At 42.3% G+C, this 25,914-nt stretch overlaps 2 protein-coding genes across 5 annotated transcripts in view; both read left to right on the top strand.

Annotated features, from left to right (window-relative positions):
- The window catches only part of LOC111189149 (tripartite motif-containing protein 16-like), a 20,740-nt gene extending 2,128 nt beyond the window's left edge, over window positions 1-18,612 (top strand). The window contains exons 5-7 of one of the 3 annotated variants that reach the window (XM_049476466.1): window positions 7,726-7,782; window positions 7,925-8,120; window positions 18,541-18,612. In XM_049476466.1, the coding sequence (XP_049332423.1) occupies window positions 7,726-7,782; window positions 7,925-8,120; window positions 18,541-18,574 (287 nt within the window). In that variant the 3' untranslated portion in view covers window positions 18,575-18,612. Of the gene's footprint in view, window positions 1-7,725; window positions 7,783-7,924; window positions 8,449-18,540 lie in introns of those variants that run through there. The other 2 variants (XM_049476465.1, XM_049476467.1) reach the window with 2 other exon arrangements.
- On the top strand, window positions 15,156-25,914 carry LOC125799773 (tripartite motif-containing protein 16-like). Of its 2 annotated transcripts, XM_049476464.1 has the most exons (7): window positions 15,156-15,749; window positions 16,079-16,174; window positions 16,422-16,655; window positions 16,849-17,008; window positions 17,770-17,826; window positions 18,209-18,404; window positions 25,712-25,914. In XM_049476464.1, exons 1-7 carry the CDS (start codon window positions 15,156-15,158, stop codon window positions 25,911-25,913), a joined length of 1,539 nt encoding a protein of 512 aa, XP_049332421.1. In that variant the 3' UTR covers window position 25,914. The 2 variants fall into 2 exon arrangements, with proteins under 2 accessions (XP_049332421.1, XP_049332420.1); XM_049476463.1 differs by lacking the exon at window positions 25,712-25,914 and having other exon boundaries at window positions 18,209-19,259.

Genomic DNA, 25,914 nt, shown 5'->3' with positions numbered 1-25,914 from the left:
GTTTAAAATCTTCTGAAAAGGATGATAAATCAGTGTCTCAGACATCAGACATCATTCATAACCAACTTTCTGTGAGGAGCTTTTAGATAAATGATCCTCTTCAGATATCTGGATCTATTCTACACCACTGTATTCTATTCTATTCTTTACTTTTCCAGTGGTATTAAAATATGTATCTGGCACAAAGTATTGTCAGAAGTATTGGGACACCTTATTAAATTATATTACATTACATTACATTTGGCAGACGCTTTTGTCCAAAACAACTTACAATAATGATGTACATAGAGTAATAGAAGTTTAAGGAAAAAACATGTTTTTTAGTGGAGTTATGTGCCATAACTAAGTTTTGGGAGTGAGCCACGCCCTCACTCCTCCCACTTCCATCCCTATTTAAACAGTCACTTCCTCTCTACCTACTCATTGAACAAACCTCGCATGTGGTGTTGCCGAGCGCTCCTTACCTGGTACACGATGGTTCTGCACCTGTCTGTCTCCTGCGACCAGCTGCTCCCGTCCACCCTGACTCCCCCACTGCCTCTGCTCCAGGCTGCCTTCCCTGGTAGTGGTTTTATCTTGTCTCGGCTGCTGTGGCTGTCGTCTCCTCTACCTGGTCTGGCGGCTCCCGTATGGTCTCCTCGGCCCTTGGGCGGTCTCTCTTGCCGCGGCTGCTAAACCCTTCCTCCTGCCCCTGCGGGGCCTCCACGCGTTCTCCGCGTTCTCTCTCTCTTTCCGCCATCTCTCCAGCGACGCTGCCGCTGTTTATACTCTCCTGCTGCCACTGCCGGGCCTCCACGCGACCTCCGCGTCCTCGGCGGTCTCTCTCCCTCTCTCTTCGCCGCTGCTGCTTCCTTCACGAAGCCTCCCCGCGACCCTGTCATCCGCGGCAGTCTCTCTCTCTCTCTCTCTCTCAGCGCTTCCGCTGAACCACTCCTGCTACACTGGCAGGGCTTCCTCGCGTCTTCGCCGGACTCCTCTTCAACCCTTTTCGGCGCTGCACGCGCCCCTCCGGCGGCTCGCTGCACTGCTTGGAGCCGTCTGTTTTGCATTTCCTCCCACTACTGCCTCTCTGGGCGATGCTCGAGCTTCGAGCGTGGTCACGCCTCCTCCCTCTCTTTCTCTCTCTCTCTCCCGTGCGAGTGCCGGAGTGCCTTTATATCCGAGGACCGGCGGTATTGCTGCACATGTGTTTAGCGCCCTTCTCTTTCTCTCTCTTTCTCTTTCAGCCGCTACCGCGGCCCGCTCCGACCTGCGTTTCTTTTCCACCCAACCCGCTGGCCGGGTATGGCTCCGCCTTCCTACAGCCTCACTGGGCCGTTCTTGAGCGTAGCCACGCCTCCTCTCTCTCTCTCTCTCTCTCTCTGTCGGCGTGCCTTCTTGGATCAGCGGTATTTCTGCAGATGTGTTCAGCGCCCTCTCTCTCTCTCTCTCTCTCTCTCTCTCTCTCTCTCTCTCTCTCTCTCTCTCTCGCTACCGGCGCCCACGCCGGTGCCGCTACCGCGGCCCGCTCTTCCCTTTTTCCCCTTCCGGCCCGTGTTTCTTTTCCGCCCGACCCGCTGGCGGGGTGTGGCTCCGCCTTCCTACAGCCTCACTGGGCCGTTCTAGAGCGTAGCCACGCCTCCTCTCTCTCTCTCTCTGTCGGCGTGCCTTCATGTACATGGATCAGCGGTATTTCTGCATATGAGTTCAGCGCCCATCTCTCTCTCTCTCTCTCTCTCTCTCTCTCTCTCTCTCTCTCTCTCAGCATCTTCTTTCTCTCTCTGCCTCTACCGGCGCCCACGCCGTTACCACTGCCGCTGCCGGCGCCCGCGCCGCTCCCGTGGCCCGCCCTTTCCTTTTTCCCCTTCCAGCATGCTTTTCCGCCTGACCCGCTGGCTTGGTGTGGCTCCGCCTCCCTGCAGCCTCACTGGGCGTTACTCGAGCATGGCCACTGTGGTATCCCTGCTGCTGATTTGGCGCCGCCTGCTGGTCGCGTGCTGCTCGGCCCGGAACTGGCGTTCCTTCTAATGCTGACCTCGTTTCGGAATTGAAGACAATTATCCAACGTGGTGTCTATCCTTTGGGCTGGACAGAGTGCGTGGGTCGCATATGCTCCCTGCTTCATTCATAACCCTCCTCACCATGATCGCGATCATTTTCGCCATCATTATACTTATCTTACCATTGTATTCATCTTTGCCATCGGCATCTTCACCCTTGCAGTCTTTGCCTCCATATCTCTGCCACCATCGCTGCTCTGTCTATTGTCTTGTGCCATTGTCGTCACCACGATCCTTGGCACCCTCATCATACTCACCTCCATCTTCACCATCGTCGTCATCACCACCATCTTTGCATCACCATCGTAGTCGTCATCTTCGTGGCAGTCTTCACCATCACCTCCATCTTTGCCCACATCACCATCATCGCCGCAATCTTCTCGCCGGCATCTTCATCACTTTCACCTGCTTCGCCTGCGTCATTGCTTTCGTCATCGCCATGGTCTTGAGCGTGATCTCGCTCTCGTCATTGCCCTCTTTATCGTCATCGTCATCACCACCATCTCCGCCTGCATCGCCTTCATCTCCGCCATAGTCTTCATCACCATTGCCATTGTCTCTGCCTACATCACCGCCTTCATCTCTGTTACCGCCATCTTCTGGCCTGCATATTCGTTGCTTTCACCTTCTTCGCTCTCATCAACGCCATGCTGAGCATCATCTCATCCTCATCGTGGCCATTTTCACCTTAATCGTCTCCGCCTCCTTTGTCTGCATCGCCTTCATCGTCGCTGCCATAGTTTTCGTCGTGGCTATCATTGTCATTGTAGTAGCCATCTTCATCCTCATCATTGCCGTACTCTCTGCCTACATCCCATCAGCGCAATCTTCTCACCTACGTCTTCATCTTCCTCGTCTTCATTGCCATCGTCTTGGGCATCGCCTTGCCCTCGCTATGGCCATCTTCGCCACCATGGTCACCATCGCCCCCATCTCTTCCTGCATCACCTTCATCTCTGCCACTGTTGTCATGGCCATCCTCGTTGTCTTTGTCTGTCATCGCCATCATCGCTGCGATCTTCTCGCCTTCATCTCAATCTTCCTCATCTTCATCGCCATCGTCTTGGGCGTCGCCTTGCCCTCGCTTTGGCCACCATGGTCACCATCGCCACCATCTCTGCCTGCATCACCTTCATCATCTCTGCCACAGTTGTCATGGCCATCCTCATTGTCGTCGTCTGTCTGTCATCGACATCATCATCGCTGCGATCTTCTCGCCTTCGTCTTCTTCTTCATCGTCATCGTCTTGGGCGTCACCTTGCCCTCGCTTTGGCCACCATGATCACCATCGCCACCATCTCTGCCTGCATCACCTTAATCATCTCTGCCACAGTTGTCATGGCCATCCTCATTGTCGTCGTCTCTGTCTGTCATCGACATAATCATCGCTGCGATCTTCTCGCCTTCGTCTTCATCTTCATCGCCATTGTCTTGGGCATCACCTTGCCCTCGCATGGCCATCTTCATCACCATGGTCAGCATCGCCACCATCTCTGCCCGCATCACCTTCATCACCTCTGCCTCAGTTTTCAGGGCCAACCTCATTGTCTCCATCTCTGTCTGTCATCGCCATCATCATCGCTGCAATCTTCCCGCCTTCGTCTTCATTTTCTTTGCCTTCGCCGCCATCGTCTTGGGCATCATCTTGCCCTCACTTTGGCCATCTTCACCACCATCGGCATCATTGCCACCATCTCTGCCTGTCATCGCCATCATCGCCGCAACTTCATAGCTTGCACCTTCACCGCCCGCATAATCGCCACCATCTGGGACGTAATCTCGCCCTCTTCATCCCAATCTTTCGTTGCCGTCGTAACAATCACCCTCACCGTACTAACCTTTGTCACCGCCACCCTCGTCTTCGCCTCCTTACCCATCTTCGCTACACCAGTCGGTCTGTCCTCCCTGCCCATCCTCCATCATCCCAACACCAGTCGGTCTGTCCTCCCTGCCCATCCTCCATCATCCCAACGCCATTTCATCTGTCCTCCCTGCCCATCCTCCATCATCCCAACGCCAGTCCATCTGTCCTCCCTTCCCATCCTCCATCTTCCCACCGCCATTCCAACTGTCCTCATTCTGTCTGTCCTCCCTACTCTCTTTTGTTTATCTCCTGTTGCTGCCATCTTCCCACCCCGTCTTCCCACTGCATCGCCCCGTCTTCCCACTGCATCGCCCCGTCTTCCCACTCCATCGCCCCGTCTTCCCGCTCCATCGCCCCGTCTTCCCGCTCCGTCTTCCCGTCTTCCCGCTCCGTCTTCCCACTCCATCTTCCCACTACCTTGCCCAGTCTTCCCACTCCATCGCCCCGTCTTCCCACTCAGTCTTCCCACTCCATCGCCCCGTCTTCCCACACCGTCTTCCCACTCCATCGCCCCCCCCCCCCTCACTTCTGTTGGACCATCAGGAGCACCCCTTCTACCTTACCAGGTCGCTCCTGCTGCGCATGCGGGTCGGTGGCTGCTTTTGGGGCCTTTAAACTACATGTACAACACGTGCATCATTCCATTCGGTCGCTCAACACTACCTTTCCACTTCAACCGATTTCTGCCACCAAGGACCTCATACATTCCTATACTCGAATAGGCTGGCAGCACCTTCAAATACCTTACTTAATTATTCCCTACCTTTCTTTCCTTTGACTTCCACACTGCCTTCCCCATGCATCGGTTCATCCTCTGGCTTTCTCAAAGACTACAAGGTCGGACTTCCAACACTCAGTTGCTTCTTAAATCCTAGCAGTGGTCGAAAGTTCTGATTTAATTTTTGGGGCTTCGGCTTCACGCTTTACAGCGAAGCTGCCCCGAACTCCATCCCAAATACTCTGAGTTCGCTCCCCCTCTTTCTTCTTCTCTGCCCAATCAAGGGCGTGGGTCAATACTAGCAAAACAGGGCCTAAAGGAGACCTAATGGAAATAGTGGAATAATGGAGGAAAGGAGGGGAAGAAGGAAATGAGGTTAGAAGCAGTTAGTTTGTTAGAGGTGTTAGGAGAGTAAGTGCTCTTTGAAGAGCCCTGTTCTCAGGGTTGTTCTGTCATCACCTTGTAGGAGATTGTAAGCGCTTTGAATTTGATACGAGTAGCAACTGGTAGCCAATGGAGCTCAAAGAGCAGTGGGGTCACATGTGCCTGTTTTGGCTTTGTTTTGGTTTGAAGACCAGGCGCACTGCTGCATTCTGGATTATCTGGAGTGATTTTACTACACAGACCAGGAGACCAGTTAGTACGGCATTGCAGTAGTCGAGGTGTGAGATGACGACTGCTTGTTTAGGGAGTTGGGTGGTTGCATTAGAAATGATCAAATTTTTCTGATGTTATAAAGAGCGTCAGGATCGAGCAACTGAGGCCACATGGTGAGTAAAGGAGAGCTGGTCATCAACCAAAACACCCAGATTCCTAGCAACCGTTGTTGGGGAGAGTGAGAGCGAATCGATGGTTATGGTGAAGTTGTGTTGGATAGATGGTTTTGCTGGTATAACCAGAAGTTCAGTATTGGAAAGGTTTAGCTGGAGATGATGCTCCTTCATCCATGAGGATATGTCTGAGAGACACTGTGATATCCGTGCAGAGATCAAAGAATCTTCAGGCCAGAATGACAGATAGAGCTGGGTGTCATCAGTAAAGCAATGGTAGGAAAAGTAATGTCAGCAGATAACCTGACCTAGAGAGGTGGTGTATATGAAAAAGAGAAGGGGTCCCAGTATTGCGCCCTGGGGGACCCCAGTGGATAATGAGTGGGCTGAGGATAGCTGTCCTTGCCATGACACCTTGAATAAGTGCCCAGTGAGGTATGATTTAAACCATGACAGCACATTGTCTGAGATCCCCATGTTTGAGAGTATAGTTAGGAGGAAGTCATGGTTGACTGTGTTGAAAGCGGCCGAGAGGTCCAGCAGAATGAGCACTGAGGACTGTCCTGCAGCTCTGGCAATTTTTAATGCTTCTCTCACAGAAAACAGAGCCGTTTCCGTGGAGTGTCCTTTTTAAAAGCTGATTGGTTCTGGTCCAGAAGGTCATTCTGGGAGAGGAAACCAGAGACCTGATTGAGAACAGCTCTTTCTAATATTTTAGAAAGAAAAGGTAGTAGTGAGACCGGTCTGTAGTTATCAACCTGAGCGGGGTTGAGAGAAGGCTTTTTAAACAGTGGTGTCACATGTGCTTGTTTCAAAGCAGTCAGGAATACACTGGAAGTTAAGGAGGCACTGATCGTGTGAGTAATAGCTGGAATGATTGCAGGTGCAGTGGTTTGTATTAGGTCTGTAGGAATTGGGTCAAGTGGACACGTAGTAGGACGGCTACGTGTTAGGAGAGCCAGTGTCTCGTTCTCAGTGAGGCCTTTGTGATGCCTTCGGTAGAGGGATACCGATCAGCAGAGCATGTAGAAGGACTGCTACATGTTGCATCAGTAAACTGGCTGCTGATGGCTGCCAGTAAAAATGAGGCAAGTGTTTCGGCTGTAAGGCAGGTAGCCTGAGGAGTAGGTAGAGATAGGAGGTGGAGTAGGTGGAGGGTTGAGTAGTGTTTTAAATGTTGCAAATAGTTTCCGGGAGTCTGTGAGAGAGCTGATTTTTTTGTGATACAATTCAGCTTTAGCAGTAGTGAGGCTGGCTGAAAGAGAAGCCTGGAGCAATTGGTAGTTTTTTAGGTCTGCATGTTTTATATTTGTTTTTTTTTTTGCAATTTTCTGTCGATAGATCCCTGAGGTTATAATTTTTAAGCCGCGGCTGTGGGTTGTTTGAGCGGATGGCTCGAGATGTTAGTGGACAGAGGTTGTCCAAACAGGAGCTTAGCATGGAACACACTGTATTAGTGGCATCATTTACAATGAGAGATGAAAATGAGCCTAAGGGAGGCATATTATCAGTCACCAGCGAGGAGTACTGGTCTGCTGAGAGGTCTGTAAAGCAGAACGAGACCATGGTAGGAGTAGGTGTTGGTATATTTGAAACAAGAACATTGAGCTGCATGAAATAGTGATCTAAGTCGGAGTCACAGTTACAAGTGAAGATGAGGTCTAAATTTTTACCAGCTTTATGTGTTGGAGGGCTGGGAACCTGCTCCAGATTGAAAGAGTGCATGAGAGATATGATGTTCATATCACCTAGAATGATCATGGGACAGTCTTGCTCTGGGATAGAAGACAGTAGTATGTCAAATTCATGTGTGAACTCGCCCATCTGTGCAGGAGGACGGTAGATGACAATAATGGAAAGTTTTGCTGGAGTATTAACCAGTGTTGTATGATACTCAAATGAAGTGCAGGTATTTGCAGGTAGTAGCGGTTATTAGAACAACCTTATGAAATCAAGATTGTTAAAAACAGTTAAATTTCTCTTTCTCTGTTCTGAAAAAACTTGTTACTAGATTTTGGAGCATTGCTGCTGCTACTGCTAGTCTCAGTGATGTCACTGTTTTAATAGATTTATTCTCTCTGTGATTGGACCACAGAAAACAAAAGTAGATCACATGGACCCTGATCTGTATTTTGAATACCTTAATTCTGTTCTGTCCTATTATTTTATGTTGATTGTGTTGCACTGTTTGTGTGTGTGTGTGTGTGTGCACGTGTGTGTGTGTGTTTGTGTGTGTGTGTGCACTTCTGTGTGTGTGTGTGTGTGTGTGTGTGCACTTCTGTGTGTGTGTGTGTGTGTGTGTGTGCACTTCTGTGTGTGTGTGTGTCTCTGCAGTTTCAGCAGGACAGATTTTACCATCAGAACCAAAAACCAGAGAAGACTTTCTGCAGTGTATGTATAACACACACACACACACACGAAACACTCTTTCTCTCACACACACACACACACACAAACACACACACACTCACAAATGCACACAGACACACACAGATAAATAAAATACTGTTTTTCTTTTCTTTGTTGTTTGTAGATTTCCGTCGGCTGACTCTGGATCCAAACACAGCAAATCGTTCTCTCATTCTGTCTGAGAAGAACAGAGTGGTGAAGAGCAGTAATAAAGTTCAGTCATACTCTGATCATCCAGAGAGATTTGATTACTGGGATCAGGTGTTGAGTAAGGAGAGTGTGTGTGGACGCTGTTACTGGGAGGTTGAGTGGAGTGGAGGGTATGTGTACATCTCAGTCTCATATAAAGGGATCAGTAGGAAAGGATGGGATGATGATAGTTTATTTGGACGCAACAGTCAGTCCTGGAGTCTGGACTGTTCTTCCTCTCTCTCTTTCTTTCACAACAGCATTCAGACTAAGCTCTCAGCTCCTCCATCCTCCAGAATAGGAGTGTATGTGGATCACAGTGCAGGAACTCTGTCCTTCTACAGCGTCTCTGATACAATGACCCTCCTACACACACTCCACACCACATTCACTCAGCCCCTCCACGCTGGATTCTATATTGATTATGGATCATCTGTGAGGTTATGTGATAAAAACTGATCATCTATTAAATTGTGGTCACTTTATAAACAGATTCAGAGAATAACTCACTGATTTATTACAGTTTTTCTCAATTGTTTACACACAAATACTGATACTTAAGACACAATGACCACAACATGTAAATCACGCACCAACCCCCTGAACCAATTCTGCTAAACCCCAAGCTAAATTCCTGCTTTAACTCAAATTGCAGTTCTAAAACACACTTTTTTTGAAACACTACACTATTCTTTTTTCTTTTCATTTTGCACAAATTTAATGAAGAAAATAACTTGTTTTCACAAGGAACACACTGTTATTCAAAACTCTAAAGTGAGTTACTCTACTATACACACAGACTCGTCAGGAGAAACACCTTTCACACAGATTTACTATCAGCAATCAGAGCTTTAGCATGAAGTGATGAGGATATTTCCTGATGTTTAACCAGGAAAAACTAAATGTGGATGAAGTTTTGTGGCCAGAACGAAACAGAAGAGAGGAAACAGCAGTTTTTTTTAACTGTAACTTTATACAGTAAATTCTTCTGTGGTTTTGTATGTAGACACTGTATGTGGAACTTTGTGTTGTTTGGGATGTACATTGTGTACATTGTTTTTTGTGAATAAAACTTTAATATATTTGTTTAAAACAATATTCTAAAATATTTTACAGCACAGTTATGTACGTAGTGTCTGTATTAAGAGTAAAACTGAACATAAAAAGAACTAAGTCATTATGATGAATAGAGAAGAAGTGTTTTTTATTCATCATAGTGTTTTACATTGAGATCATCAGTGTTGAACTGGTTCTTATAAATTTATATTCATATTATGGTTTGTGTTTCTTCTGAACACAAAACACCATTTTGAGAAGAGAGAACTTTGTTTAGAATGTAAAGTTTAATTTTGCAGGAAAATTGAGAGGTTTTGCTCAGTGTGTGTGTGTGTGTGTTTGATTTGTGTGTAGATTTTAGAGAATATGAGACATGCTTTCAGAAAATGTGTGTAAATAATGGAGAAAAACTGTAATGATCCACGTTTTTATAAAGATCATTTCCAGACTGTGTGAAAGTGAACACTGGTGATGGTGGGAGGAGTTAAAGGTGAGAGTGAGAGTTCAGCTCAGTGTTAGAGCTGCTCTTCAGTATAGAAGTGTGGAATATGAGGAGATTTTATTACTATATAAAGATAAAGAACAGTTAGTGAATTATATGTAGATTCATATATAAATACATATATTGTTTATTCTCCTATGATTTAAACACACTGCTGCAGATTCAGACTTTGATTTTATGTGATCATCAAAATATTGTGTTAAAATATTTACAGTAATATGCAGATTAGACTATAAGCTTCATTAAGAGAAGATTGAAACTTAAAATTTAATTTCTATTCTGAATATGTATCAGAAAATACATGATGTTATGATTCCTGATATTAATATTGATTCATTGTGTTTGACTATTGATAATAAAGCTTTAGATGAGAATATGATTGTTCTTCTTCTTCTAGTTTTAGGTAGAAAGTGCTGTATGGGTGGGGGGTCTACTGATATTGGACCCTCTACTCTTTTGCAGTGAACTTTTACCCCCTGCTTTTAGAAGCTCTTGAAACTTGAAAACAGTTATATATTTATGCAAATTATATGCACTAGTTGAAAAGATCAAATACACAACTTCTCATTGTTTATATTAAAATTACAGATATTCAGATGTCTCTGATTGGTCTTTAATTCATATTAAAATATTAATAACCATTCAGCTTTCAGCAGAACATCTCAGTCCTTTAAATTAAATTATCATCATCCTTCTTCTTCCAAACAGCTCCAATATCTGAATATTGATTATCACACAGATAAAGAGCTTCAGATTAACTCCTTAAACTCCTTTAATCTAATGATGGTTCCAGAGTTGAGTTCTTCACATTTTTCAATTCATACCTTCCATATAGTTCATAAGAAAATACAGGATGATGGTGTCAAACGAAAAATGAAACTTTCTTCTTTCTTTTTTATACAAGTATAAAAGTATAAGTATAAATATTTGTAAATTAAAGAAAATGTTTTCAATCAAATTAAAGGGCTGCTTCTCAGAATTATGAATTCATGAAATGTTATTCTGTCACTTGTTTAGATTTTTGTGTATTATAGAAAAAGTATTTGAAATTCATAACCACTGATTTCTGAATAAATTAATACACTTTTATTCTTGTATAAATGTGACCCCTGTTATGATCATCTTCTGCTCTGGCTGGTAATGATGGACACAGGTTGGGATGATGAAGCTTTATTTGTCATCTGCAATGAATATGGCAACCACAGCACAAATAGATCATACATGCATCCTCTACTGTACAACAATAACACAATATGCATAAACATACAATATACATATACAATTATATATGTATATAAACTAAGATGATTTTATATTTATATATACAATGATACAATAAAAAAAATACGTGATTGCATATTTTTGAATGGTAATGTCTAGTTTTTATGTACATTTTTAGTTCTTTATATATAACAATGTCTTCTTTTATATTTTCACTATTGTAAATTTTACTGCTATGCATAATTTTTGATATACACTGCTCAAAAAAATAAAGGGAACACTCAAATAACACAATATAACTCCAAGTAAATCAAACTTCTGTGAAATTAAACTGTCCACTTAGGAAGCAACACTGATTGACAATCAATTTCACCTGCTGTTGTGCAAATGGAATAGACAACAGGTGGAAATTATTGGCAATTAGCAAGACACACTCAATAAAGGAGTGGTTCTGCAGGTGGGGACCACAGACCACGTCTCAGAACCTATGCTGTCTGGCTGATGTTTTGGTCAGTTTTGAATGTTGGTGGTTCTTTCACACTCGTGGTAGCATGAGACGGACTCTACAACCCACACAAGTGGCTCAGGTAGTGCAGCTCATCCAGGATGGCACATCAATGCGAGCTGTGGCAAGAAGGTTTGCTGTGTCTGTCAGCGTAGTGTCTAGAGGCTGGAGGCGCTACCAGGAGACAGGCCAGTACACCAGGAGACGTGGAGGAGGCCGTAGGAGGGCAACAACCGAGCAGCAGGACCGCTACCTCCGCCTTTGTGCAAGAAGGAACAGGAGGAGCACTGCCAGAGCCCTGCAAAATGACCTCCAGCAGGCCACAAATGTGCATGTGTCTGCACAAACGGTTAGAAACCGACTCCATGAGGATGGTATGAGGGCCCGACGTCCACAGATGGGGGTTGTGCTCACAGCCCAACACCGTGCAGGACGCTTGGCATTTGCCAGAGAACACCAGGATTGGCAAATTCGCCACTGGCGCCTTGTGCTCTTCACAGATGAAAGCAGGTTCATACTGAGCACATGACAGACGTGACAGAGTCTGGAGACGCCGTGGAGAGCGGTCTGCTGCCTGCAACATCCTTCAGCATGACCGGTTTGGCAGTGGGTCAGTAATGGTGTGGGGTGGCATTTCTTTGGAGGGCCGCACAGCCCTCCATGTGCTCACCAGAGGTAGCCTGACTGCCATTAGGTACCGAGATGAGATCCTCAGACCCCTTGTGAGACCATATGCTGGTGCTGTTGGCCCTGGGTTCCTCCTAATGCAGGACAATGCTAGACCTCATGTGGCTGGAGTGTGTCAGCAGTTCCTGCAAGATGAAGGCATTAAAGCTATGGACTGGCCCGCCCGTTCCCCAGACCTGAATCCGATTGAGCACATCTGGGACATCATGTCTCGCTCCATCCACCAACGTCACGTTGCACCACAGACTGTCCAGAAGTTGGCGGATGCTTTAGTCCAGGTCTGGGAGGAGATCCCTCAGGAGACCATCCGCCACCTCATCAGGAGCATGCCCAGGCGTTGTAGGGAGGTCATACAGGCACGTGGAGGCCACACACAATACTGAGCCTCATTTTGACTTGTTTTAAGGACATTACATTAAAGTTGGATCAGCCTGTAGTGTGTTTTTTCACTTTAATTTTGTGTGTGGCTCCAAATCCAGGCCTCCATTGGTTAATAAATTTGATTTCCATTGATGATTTTTGTGTGATTTTGTTGTCAGCACATTCAACTTTGTACAGAACAAAGTATTCAATGAGAATATTTCATTCATTCAGATCTAGGATGTGTTATTTGAGTGTTCCCTTTATTTTTTTGAGCAGTGTATAAACCCATATAACTGTAGGTACAACACAAGTAAAACACTGGCGCCACCTGGTGGTGAATGAAACTTAAGGTATTGCATGGTGAAGCTTTTTCTTTTCAACACACATAACAATGTTCTATGAAAGATATTTCCAAATAAACACAACTAACCCACCCTTCCCCACACACTCCCACTCCCACCCCACCGACACCAGTCCACCCACACAGTGCTATTAAAGTCCAGGGAAGAAAAGAGAAAAAAAAGGGGGCAGAGCAAAGCAGAGCCAGCATACTAATATAATTACAGATTCACAAATACACTCTGTAATAGTAACTCAATTATGGTTATCAGATACAAATATTGTCCTGGATTTTAAATATGTTATAAAATCTCCCCAATATTCATGAAACAGTTTAGATTTTTTTCTTATATTGAAAAGGATTCTTTCTGGTGGGATATAGGAGGACAGCTCTTTCAGTCACAGTGAGAGATTAGGAGGTTCAGGTAATTCCCATTTGATGGTAATAATTTTTGAAGCCAGGAGTCCATTTTTGCCATCTTAATAAATCTAAGGTTGATCCCTTTCTGATCTTGAAATATAGATTCATCTCCTCGCAAGACGATTCTGGGTGACAGAGTTAAATCCACTTTACTAACATTTAGAACTGCCCTCCAATACTCCTCCAAATCTGGAAAAGACCACAGCATCACTGTCAGTTTATCAACGCTCACTTTACATCTGGGTCAGTATACTGAGCAGTCATTATTCATGTGGTCGAGCCTTTCAGGAGTAAAGTACATCTGATGAATGATATTAAACTGAATTAACTTGTGGCGACTATTAAAGGAGAAGGATGGTGCTTAAAATCCTAAAATCAAATAATTAAAAACACTGAACGAGACTGGGACATAACTGCAGTGAATATGGGAACCACAGGATGAACAGGTCATACGTGTTTTGGTCAGCATTCAGCTATAAAGACAGGGTAGTGTTAGCTTAGCAGTTGCTTATTATTAAAATCTGATTTATTACTATATAATAACACGTTCTAGAAAAAAAAACCCAATAGGTTTACTGGTCTCTTGTATTTAATGCAATACAATTTAATGTATTTGATTCACCTCCACCCACACCACAGACCTGCTGTACACACATGCATGTGAGGGTGTGGGGTGAAACTGTGTTCCCCTGATAAATGATCCTGTACCTTATTATAGTCTCGTCTGATCATTTCTAATGACTAGCCACTTTGGAATAGGTAAAATAAAAACAAACTTTAGTGAAAAAAAAAAATTAAGAAAGGCCCCAAACCTGCGCTGCACCTCTCCACCAATACTCACTATCTAAACCACTCAGATTTAATGAGGTAGAAGAAACCCCAACAGAAGTATGAAGCCATTATCATCGCTAAAACTACAATACCCATCAGCACCTGCTCAGCTCTGTTCCTCTCCTCCTCTCTCACACATCTGCACCAACAGCAGCTTAGTCAATAAAACTACAATACCCAGGAGCACCTGCTCAGAATAAAACTACAATACCCAGCAGCACCTGCTTCTCTCACTGCTGCAGGTACTCTCCCCACTAGTAAGCTCACCTGTAATCTCCACTCTCTATGCTCTAAACAATCTATGGTCGTTTCTCAATGCACAAGTACACAAGTCTGGACTCCTGTACTTGGCAAGAACGGACTTGGTAAGTTTGGCTCGTGAGTGCGTACTCCCGAGGACAGGAGTAAGCGGGACGGTTGTTGTGTAATTGGAACAGCTGTGTACTTGATGACGGAAAGTGTTGTTTCGAAAATATAGGAGCACATTTTCTTCCATCCGCTTTCTGAAACAAATAAACCACATATCTGAAGTCTAAACCCCTACATGCTCGCCCAAAAATAACTTAAAACATCATTTTGGCACACAGCAGTACTGTTTAGAAAACATACAGGTGCGTACAGTTATGTACCTTCTCCTCCTGCATTACACTGATACTGCTGTGAGGTGCATTCTGGGTTATGGGGCTGTAAGTCACCTTCCATGCATCCTCGATGAAGTGGGAGGAGCAAGAACACATCCGGGTATTAGTTGTGTACTTGGCTAACTGCGATCTTCTAATTGGAACAGTACTTGGGCTGCAGCTGATGACGTTTCCCGTGTCCACAAGAACACAAGTACACACAAGAACGCAGATTGAGAAACGGCCTTTGTCTCCTTAAGGCTACAGGCAGCCTATTACCCCTCAACACTCCCAGGTCCTAGTGTCCACCAGCAACACTGGTAATCTTGATCTGATAATCAGATTTAATGATATGTTTTTTTGAGAAGAACAAACTCTTACAAGCTAAAGTTTATTTCATTCATTACTTTAAACTCGTGAGCTCCACCAATCACATCTATCCTCTCTTTCTCCTCCTCCTCTCTCTCTCCTCCTCCTCTCTTTCTCCTCCTCCTCTCTTTCTCCTCCTCCTCTCTGTGTCACTCTGAACAGCAGTAAAGCAGGAAGTCCCTCCTGCTCAGTTCAGAGTAAATGAAAGTGATCTCAGAGTGCTGCTCTCTCTCAGTCTAGAAGTGCAGGAAAATGGCAGAGGCCAGTATTTCAGTAGATCACGATCAGTTCAGCTGTCCAGTCTGTCTGGATCTGCTGAAGGATCCAGTGGCTGTTCCCTGTGGACACAGTTTCTGTATGGTGTGTATTAATGGCTGCTGGGATCAGGAGGATCAGAGGGGGATCTACAGCTGCCCCCAGTGCAGAGAGACCTTCACTCCAAGGCCTGTTCTACGCAGAAACAACATGCTGGCTGAAGTGGTGGAGAAACTGAAGAAGAACACAGAACTCCAAGCTGCTTCTCCTGCTCCCCGTTACGCTGGAGCTGGAGATGTGGAGTGTGATTTCTGCACCGGGAGAAAACTCAGAGCCATCAAGTCCTGTCTGATGTGTCTGGCCTCCTTTTGTGAAGCTCATCTTAAACCTCACTATGAAGTTCCTGGATTGAAGAAACACAAGCTGGTTAAAGCGTCCACCCAGCTCCAAGAGAAGATCTGCTCTCAGCATGACAGACTGATCGAGATCTACTGTCGTACTGATCAGAGATCTATCTGTTATTTATGTACAATGGATAAACACAAGGGTCATGATACAGTTCCTGCTACAACAGAAAGAACTGAGAAACAGGTGAGAACTATTAAATCATTCAGAATCAGATCATGACAATCAAATTCATAATCTACAATTAGTAGAATTTATCAGTTAAGCAATTTTGAGAAAGTTATTTCTGTATATTAGTCTTTAAATTTTGAGGAAATGCAGTAAAGCTGTGTACAGAACTGTTCAATAGGTCAGACCAGTTAGTGAATATTTAACCAGCTAACACCCAACACCCACCTACCTGCCCTGATTTGCTCATAGTAAAACTCAGTAGAATAAGAGTGAAAGTAACACAAATCTCTGTAGATCATAATTCATAGAAATTCCTAAATATCATAAATTGTATGTGTTGATAGAATCAGCTGAAAGAGATGCAGAAGAAACTCCAGCAGAGAATCCAGGAGAAGCAGAAGAAGCTGCAGGAGCTGAAACTGACTGTAAACACTCTTAAGGTGAGAACTGAGAAACAATCTGACATAAAGTCACATTTTTTTCATATTAAAACTCTGCTGTTCAAAATGACAGATTAGCTAACTGACCAACATATGTGCCACCTGGCCAAACACCTCAATGACTCATTAAAAAATATAATATGTTGTACTGACTGTGTGTGTGTGTGTGATTGTGTGTGTGTAATTGTGTGTAATTGTGTGTGTAATTGTGTGTGTGTGTATGTGTGTGTATGTGTGTGTGTAACAGCGCTCTGCACAGGCAGCAGTGGAGGACAGTGAGAGGATCTTTACTGAGCTGATCCGCTCCATTGAGAAAAAGCGCTCTGAGGTAACAGAGCTGATCAGAGATCAGGAGAAGGCTGAACTGAGTGGAGCTGAAGAACTCCTGGAGAAACTGCAGCAGGAGATGGCTGATCTAAAGAGGAGACACACTGAGCTGGAGCAGCTTTCACACACAGAGGATCACATCCATTTCCTCCAGGTAACTCTCACTGATCTCCAGAGGAAGCTGCTCCTCATCAAGCTTCTAAAACTCCTCTCAGCAAAAGTTCATGAAGCTCCAATAAATAAAGCTGCCTGGAATCCCAAGTTTCTCTTTAGTCTAATTTGCTCTGAGCTCCTTCATTTCTCTTCTCCACCTTTATCTTCCTCCACTGTGTTTCTTCTCTCTGTAGAGTTTCCAGTCTCTCTGTGTCTCTTCTGGATCTGAGGACTCTCCCAGCATCACTGTCCATCAACATCCCTCATTTGATGGAGTGAGGAAATCTCTCTCTGAGCTGAAAGAGCGACTAGAGGAATTCTGCAGAGAGGAATTCAGGAAAATCCCTCCACATGGTGAGAGCTGCTGTCCTGCTGTCAGACAGAAGAATACAAGTTATTTTATTCAGATCACTGTAGAGAAACAAACCCACTCACATTTCTTTACAGAGCTGCTGATGAGATCCAGGGTTCTCTGTGATTACAGTATTAATATAGACATTTTATTTACTATCTAGAACCCTGAGTGAACGTACACGTGTTTTCTGCACTATTTTATTTTAGATCATGAAGGAATGTTTAAAATATCTTTCAGTTTAAAATCTTCTGAAAAGGATGATAAATCAGTGTCTCAGACATCATTCATAACCAACTTTCTGTGAGGAGCTTTTAGATAAATGATCCTCTTCAGATATCTGTATCTATTCTACACCACTGTATTCTATTCTATTCTTTACTTTTCCAGTGGTATTAAAATATGTATCTTACTGGTCCACTTAACAAATTCACACTCAGCTGAAGGTCTATAGATATAAATATATGTGTATATTAATCCAGTGCATCAAAAAAAATGAAATCAAGAGTGTTAAAAAGAGTTTATTCTGCTTTTGTTGGAATAACTTTCTCTTTCTCTGTTATGGAAAAACTTTTTACTAGATTTTAAAGCGTTGCTGCTGCTACTGCTAGTCTCAGTGATGTCACTGTTTTAATAGATTTATTCTCTCTGTGATTGGACCCCAGAAAACAAAAGTAGATCACATGACATTTATAGATTTTATACCCTGTCCTCAATCGATTCATTCAGGTCTTGATGTGTGTGTGTGTGTGTGTCTCCACAGCTGCAGCAGTCCAGATTTTACCCTCAGAACCAAAAACCAGAGAAGACTTTCTGCAGTGTAAATATAACACACAAACACACACACAAACACACACACACACACACACACATGCATACACACACCACATACAACACTCACACACATACAAACACACCCTCACACAAATTCCCTCACAACACACACACATTTTCTCACACACATACAACACTCACACACACTGTCTTTGACAATTTCCCTCTCAACACACAGAGACAGACATATAAAAACACACACAATTACACGCAAATGAACACACACGCAAACACACTCTCTCACACAAACAGTCACAAAGTGCACACAACACTCTTACACACAAACACACATTCACAAATGCACAGTCTTACGTAAACACACATACAGATGAATAAAATACAGTTTTTCTTTTTTCTGTTGTTTGTAGATTTCTGTCGGCTGACTCTGGATCCAAACACAGCTTATAATCGCCTCATTCTGTCTGAGGAGAACAGAGTGGTGAAGAGGAGTAATAAAGTTCAGTTATACTCTGATCATCCAGAGAGATTTGATGGCCAGTATCAGGTGTTGAGTAAGGAGAGTGTGTGTGGACGCTGTTACTGGGAGGTTGAGTGGAGTGGAGGGTATGTGAACATCTCAGTCTCATATAAAGAGATCAGTAGGAAAGGACGGGGTAATGATTGTTCGTTTGGAGGTAACATTCAGTCCTGGAGTCTGGTGTGTTCTTCCTCTCTCTCTTTTTACCACAACAACATTCAGACTGTTCTCTCAGCTCCTCCATCCTCCAGAATAGGAGTGTATGTGGATCACAGTGCAGGAACTCTGTCCTTCTACAACGTCTCTGATACAATGACCCTCCTACACACACTCCACACCACATTCACTCAGCCCCTCTACGCTGGATTCTTTGTTTATGGTAGTGAATCATCTGTGAGATTATGTGATAAAAACTGATCATCTATTAAATTGTGGTCACTTTATAAGTAGATGTATAAATTAACTCTCACTGATTTATTAATGATCCATGTTTTTATAAAGATCATTTCCAGACTGTGTGAAAGTGAACACTGGTGATGGTGGGAGGAGTTAAAGGTGAGAGTGAGAGTTCAGCTCAGTGTTAGAGCTGCTCTTCAGTATAGAAGTGTGGAATATGAGGAGATTTTATTACTATATAAAGATAAAGAACAGTTAGTGAATTATATGTAGATTCATATATAAATACATATATTGTTTATTCTCGAATGATTTAAACACACTGCTGCAGATTCACGTTTTGATTTTATGTGATCATCAAAATATTGTGTTAAAATATTTACAGTAATATGCAGATTAGACTATAAGCTTCATTAAGAGAAGAATGAAACTTAAAATTGAATTTCTATTCTGAATATGTATCAGAAAATACATGATGTTATGATTCCTGATATTAATATTGATTTATTGTGTTTGACTATTGATAATAAAGCTTTAGATGAGAATATGATTGTTCTTCTTCTTCTAGTTTCAGGTAGAAAGTGCTGTATGGGTGGGGGGTCTACTGATATTGGACCCTCTACTCTTTTGCAGTGAACTTTTACCCCCTGCTTTTAGAAGCTCTTGAAACTTGAAAACAGTTATATATTTATGCAAATTATATGCACTAGTTGAAAAGATCAAATACACAACTTCTCATTGTTTATATTAAAATTACAGATATTCAGATGTCTCTGATTGGTCTTTAATTCATATTAAAATATTAATAATCATAACTATGCAGAAAATCATTGGATAGAATATATCAATATGGATACATCATCATTTCTAATGATCCTCTTCTTGTTGAGATCAGACAGCTTGTTGTCCTGCAGTTCATCTTCTTTCAGCTTCAGCTCATTTCACAGCTCACAGCAGAACTGTTCTAATAACAGCTTTCAGCAGAACATCTCAGTCCTTTAAATTAAATTATCATCATCCTTCTTCTTCCAAACAGCTCCAATATCTGAATATTGATTATCACACAGATAAAGAGCTTCAGATTAACTCCTTAAACTCCTTTAATCTAATGATGGTTCCAGAGTTGAGTTCTTCACATTTTTCAATTCATACCTTCCATATAGTTCATAAGAAAATACAGGATGATGGTGTCAAACGAAAAATGAAACTTTCTTCTTTCTTTTTTATACAAGTATAAAAGTATGAGTATAAATATTTGTAAATTAAAGAAAATGTTTTCAATCAAATTAAAGGGCTGCTTCTCAGAATTATGAATTCATGAAATGTTATTCTGTCACTTGTACAGATTTTTAGGTATTGTAGAATTTTTTTTTTGTAATTTATAATCAGTGATTTCTGAATAAATTAATATTCTTTTATTCTTGTATAAATGTGACCCCTGTTATGTTCATCTTCTGCTCTGGCTGGTAAAGATGGACACAGGTTGGGATGATGCAGCTTTATTTGTCACCTGCAATAAATATGGCAACCACAGCACAAATAGATCATACATGCACACACTCTACTGTACAACAATAACACAATATGCACAAACATACAATATATATATATATATAAATACAATTATATATGTATATAAACTAAGACGAGAATATATTTATATATACAATGATACAATAAAACAAAACTATGTGATTTTAGAATTTTTTAATAGTTATGTCTAGTTTTTATGTAAATATTTATTTATTTATATATAAAAATATCCTTTTTTATATTTCCTCTATTGTAAATTTTAATGCTATCCATCATTTTTAATATATAAACCCATATAACTGTAGGTACAACACAATTACAACACGTATAATTGGCTCCACCTGGTGGTGAATGAAAGTTAAGAACTTCAGGTCGCATGGTGAAGCTAATCAGCAAGATAGCAGAGCTGAGATTCACATTAAACTCTTTAAAGTAAATAAAATCCTAAAATCAGTTAATTAAAAACACTGAACGAGACTGGGACATAACTGCAGTGATTACAGAAACCAAAGGATGAACAGGTCATACGTGTTTAGTTCAGAATTCAGCTACAGAGACAGGCTAGTGTTAGCTTAGCATGAGCTCAGTATTAAAATCTGATTTATTACTATATAATAACACGTTCTACAAAAGCCCAGTGGGTTTACTGCTCTCTTTTATATGTATTTTTATTAATATATTTACTGTTTTTCTTTTTTAAGAATCACAACAATGTTACATATGACGATACTTCCAAATAAACACAATTAACCCACCCCACCCACTCCCACTCCTACCCCACCGACACCAGTCCATCCACACAGTGGCATTAAAATCCAGGGAAGAAAAGAGAGGAAAAAAGAAAAGCAAATAAAGAAGCAATTAAGATGTAAAGAAATCCACAGAGCAGAGCCAGCTTACTAATATAATTACAGATCCACAAATACACTCTGTAACAACAACTCAATTTTACTTATTATCAAATATTGTCCTTTTATAAAATCTCCAACACCTACTCATAAAACATAATTACTAAAATTAATTCACTTTTTGATAACATTTTAATTTATTGAGATGCTCCTGTACTTTAGGGCCTCTAATGGCTCCAAGAACAATATTGTACATTGTTATTAAACATGTGTCTTATTTATAAAACACAAAAATAATTCCGGCAGAAAAGAGTAGAAAACTACGCAAGAGTCTTACTGCCACATGTCTTTATAACAAGAAACTCTCTCGTTTTTACGAGTTATTATGATGTTAAAACAACATAGTATATCATAATTATAAGAAAGTATCTTGATTTTATCAGTTATTTAAAAACGTAAGAACTCGAAAAACACAAGTTTCTCATTATAACGACATGTTGAAGATTTTTTTTTATCATAAGTGGCAACAATATACGCTTCCATAGAAAACAGTGGCCATTCTCCTCAACAATCAGCCACGCTCTGTTCCCTTGTAGTCTGAACACATTTTCTCTCAGCACATGGAGGCAGAAGCACCCAACCTTCTCATGAACCCTGAACAGCTTCTACTGTCTCTTACCACTGAATACCACGAGTTCAGTAAAACACCTTCCAGCAGCACCTGCTGTGTTCTCTGAGTCTCCACTCCTCTTTCATACACACACCTGCACCAACATCAGCTCAGTCAATAAAACTACAATACCCAGCAGCACCTGTTCAGAATAAAACTACATTACCCAGCAGCACCTGCTCAGCTCTGTTCCTCTACTCCTCTCTCACACACACCTGCACCAACAGCAGCTTAGTTAATAAACTACAATACCCAGCAGCACCTGCTTCTCTTACTGCTGCAGGTACACTCCCCTAATGAGCTCTCCTGTAATCTCCACTCTCTATTCTCTAAACCATCTATTTCTCCTTAAAGCTACAGGCAGCCTATTACCCCTCAACACTCCCAGGTCCTAGTGTCCACCAACTACACTGGAATTATCTGATAATCAGATTAAATTATCTGTATTTTTGAGGCAGAAAAGAGAAGAACAAACTCTTACAAGCTAAAGTTTATTTCATTCACTACTTTAAACTGCTGAGCTCCTCCAATCACATCTAGCCTCTCTTACTACTCCTCTCTTTCTCCTCCTCCTCTCTGTGTCACTCTGAACAGCAGTAAAGCAGGAAGTCCCTCCTGCTCAGTTCAGAGTAAATGAAAGTGATCTCAGAGTGCTGCTCTCTCTCAGTCTAGAAGTGCAGGAAAATGGCAGAGGCCAGTATTTCAGTAGATCACGATCAGTTCAGCTGTCCAGTCTGTCTGGATCTGCTGAAGGATCCAGTGACTGTTCCCTGTGGACACAGTTTCTGTATGGTGTGTATTAATGGCTGCTGGGATCAGGAGGATCAGAAGGGGATCTACAGCTGCCCCCAGTGCAGAGAGACCTTCACTCCAAGGCCTGTTCTACGCAGAAACAACATGCTGGCTGAAGTGGTGGAGAAACTGAAGAAGAACACAGAACTCCAAGCTGCTTCTCCTGCTCCCCGTTACGCTGGAGCTGGAGATGTGGAGTGTGATTTCTGCACCGGGAGAAAACTCAGAGCCATCAAGTCCTGTCTGATGTGTCTGGCCTCCTTTTGTGAAGCTCACCTTAAACCTCACTATGAAGTTCCTGCTTGGAAGAAGCACAAGCTGGTTAAAGCGTCCACCCAGCTCCAAGAGAAGATCTGCTCTCAGCATGACAGACTGATCGAGATCTACTGTCGTACTGATCAGAGATCTATCTGCTTATTATGTACAATGGATAAACACAAGGGTCATGATACAGTTCCTGCTACAACAGAAAGAACTGAGAAACAGGTAAGAACTATTAAATCATTCAGAATCAGATCATGATAATCAGATTCATAGTCTAAAATAAGTATGATTTATCCGTTCAGCAATTTTGAGAAAATTATTTCTGTATATTAGTCTTTACATTTTGAGGAAATTCAATAAAGCTGTGTACAGAACTTTTCAGTAAACAGGTCAGAACAGTTAGTGAATAAGTAACCAGCCAACACCCAACACCCACCTACCTGCCCTGTTTTTCTCATAGTAAAACTCAGTAGAATAAGAGTGAAAGTAACACAAATCTCTGTAGATCATAATTCATAGAAATTCCTAAATATCATAAATTGTATGTGTTGATAGAATCAGCTGAAAGAGATGCAGAAGAAACTCCAGCAGAGAATCCAGGAGAAGCAGAAGAAGCTGCAGGAGCTGAAACAGACTTTAAACACTCTTAAGGTGAGAACTGAGAAACAATCTGACATAAAGTCACATTTTTTTCATATTAAAACTCTGCTGTTCAAAATGACAGATTAGCTAACTGACCAACATATGTGCCACCTGGCCAAACACCTCAATGACTCATTAAAAAATATAATATGTTGTACTGACTGTGTGTGTGTGTGTGTGTGTGTGTGTGTGTGTCTGTCTGTATCTCTGTGCGCGTGTGTAACAGCGCTCTGCACAGGCAGCAGTGGAGGACAGTGAGAGGATCTTTACTGAGCTGATCCGCTCCATTGAGAAAAAGCGCTCTGAGGTAACAGAGCTGATCAGAGATCAGGAGAAGGCTGAACTGAGTGGAGCTGAAGAACTCCTGGAGAAACTGCAGCAGGAGATGGCTGATCTAAAGAGGAGACACACTGAGCTGGAGCAGCTTTCACACACAGAGGATCACATCCATTTCCTCCAGGTAACTCTCACTGATCTCCAGAGGAAGCTGCTCCTCATCAAGCTTCTAAAACTCCTCTCAGCAGAAGTTCATGAAGCTCCAATAAATAAAGCTGTCTGGAATCCCAAGTTTCTCTTTAGCCTAATTTGCTCTGAGCTCCTTCATTTCTCCTCTCCACCTTTATCTTCCTCCACTGTGTTTCTTCTCTCTGTAGAGTTTCCAGTCTCTCTGTGTCTCTTCTGGATCTGAGGACTCTCCCAGCATCACTGTCCATCAACATCCCTCATTTGATGGAGTGAGGAAATCTCTCTCTGAGCTGAAAGAGCGACTAGAGGAATTCTGCAGAGAGGAATTCAGGAAAATCCCTCCACATGGTGAGAGCTGCTGTCCTGCTGTCAGACAGAAGAATACAAGTTATTTTATTCAGATCACTGTAGAGAAACGAACCCACTCACATTTCTTTACAGAGCTGCTGATGAGATCCAGGGTTCTCTGTGATTACAGTATTAATATAGACATTTTATTTACTATCTAGAACCCTCAGTGGTTTGTGGACTATTTTATTTTAGAACTTCCTGCATGTTTCCCTCCATCATGAAGGAATGTTTAAAAATATCTTTCAGTTTAAAATCTTCTGAAAAGGATGATAAATCTGTGTCTCAGACATCAGACATCATTCATAACCAACTTTCTGTGAGGAGCTTTTAGATAAATGATCCTCTTCAGATATCTGGATCTATTCTACACCACTGTATTCTATTCTATTCTTTACTTTTCCAGTGGTATTAAAATATGTATCTTACTGATTCACTTAACAAATTCTCACTCAGCTGAAGGTCTATAGATATAAATATATGTGTATATTAATCCAGTGCATCGAAAAAAAAAAAAAAAACGATGCTGATCACCAAAGTAAAAAAATATTAAAAAAGTATCGTCAGATGTAATGGGACACCTTATTAGAACAACCTTATGTAATTAAGAGTGTTCTGGAAAAACTTTTTATTAGATTTTAAAGTGTTGCTGCTGCCACTGCTAGTCTCAGTGATGTCACTGTTTTAATAGATTTATTCTCTCTGTGATTGGACCCCAGAAAACAAAAGTAGATCACATAATGTTTACAGATTTTATACCCTGTCCTCAATTCAATTCAGTCAGGTCTGGACCCTAATCTGCATATTGAGTACTTTATTCTGTTCTGTTCTATTCTGTTAAGTTGATTGTGTTGGACTGTTGTGTGTGTGTGTGTGTGTGTGTGTGTCTCCACAGTTGCAGCAGGACATATTTTACCTTCAGAACCAAAAACCCGAAAAGACTTTCTGCAGTGTATGTATTACACACACACACACACACACACACAATTACACACACACCCACTTTTACACACACACACACACACACACACAAAAAAAAAAAAAAAACGCACACACAGGTAAATAAAATACTGTTTTTCTTTTTTCTTTTTTTTTTTTTAGATTTCTGTCAACTGACTCTGGATCCAAACACAGCAAATAATCACCTCATTCTGTCTGAGAAGAACAGAGTGGTGAAGATTAGTAATAATGATCAGTCATACTCTGATCATCCAGAGAGATTTGATAGCTGGTATCAGGTGTTGTGTAAGGAGAGTGTGTGTGGACGCTGTTACTGGGAGGTTGAGTGGAGCAGTGGACGGTTTGGGTGTGTAGAAATATCAATCTCATATAAAGGGATCAGCAGGAAAAGACGGGTTGCTGATAGTTCGTTTGGACGCAACAGTCAGTCCTGGAGTCTGAGATGTTCTTCCTCTCCCTCTTTCTTCCACAACAGCATTCAGACTGTTCTCTCAGCTCCTCCATCCTCCAGAATAGGAGTGTATGTGGATCACAGTGCAGGAACTCTGTCCTTCTACAGCGTCTCTGATACAATGACCCTCCTACACACACTCCACACCACATTCACTCAGCCCCTCTACGCTGGATTCTTTGTTTATGGTAGTGAATCATCTGTGAGATTATGTGATAAAAACTGAT

This window comes from Astyanax mexicanus, chromosome 1 (assembly GCF_023375975.1).
Source record: "Astyanax mexicanus isolate ESR-SI-001 chromosome 1, AstMex3_surface, whole genome shotgun sequence".
NCBI classification, from domain to species: domain Eukaryota; kingdom Metazoa; phylum Chordata; class Actinopteri; order Characiformes; family Acestrorhamphidae; genus Astyanax; species Astyanax mexicanus.
The sequence above is the reverse complement of the archived record's forward strand: the minus strand, read 5'-3'. Positions and strand labels throughout refer to the sequence as shown.

Bases quoted from the DNA above. Each gene is read 5' to 3' on its own strand.
- LOC125799773 (XM_049476463.1), top strand. From the start codon at position 15,156: ATGGCAGAGGCCAGTATTTCAGTAGATCACGATCAGTTCAGCTGTCCA. The intron at 15,750-16,078 runs GTGAGAACTATT...ATGTGTTGATAG, and splicing joins CAGAAAGAACTGAGAAACAG to AATCAGCTGAAAGAGATGCA. The intron at 16,656-16,848 runs GTAACTCTCACT...TTCTCTCTGTAG, and splicing joins ATCACATCCATTTCCTCCAG to AGTTTCCAGTCTCTCTGTGT.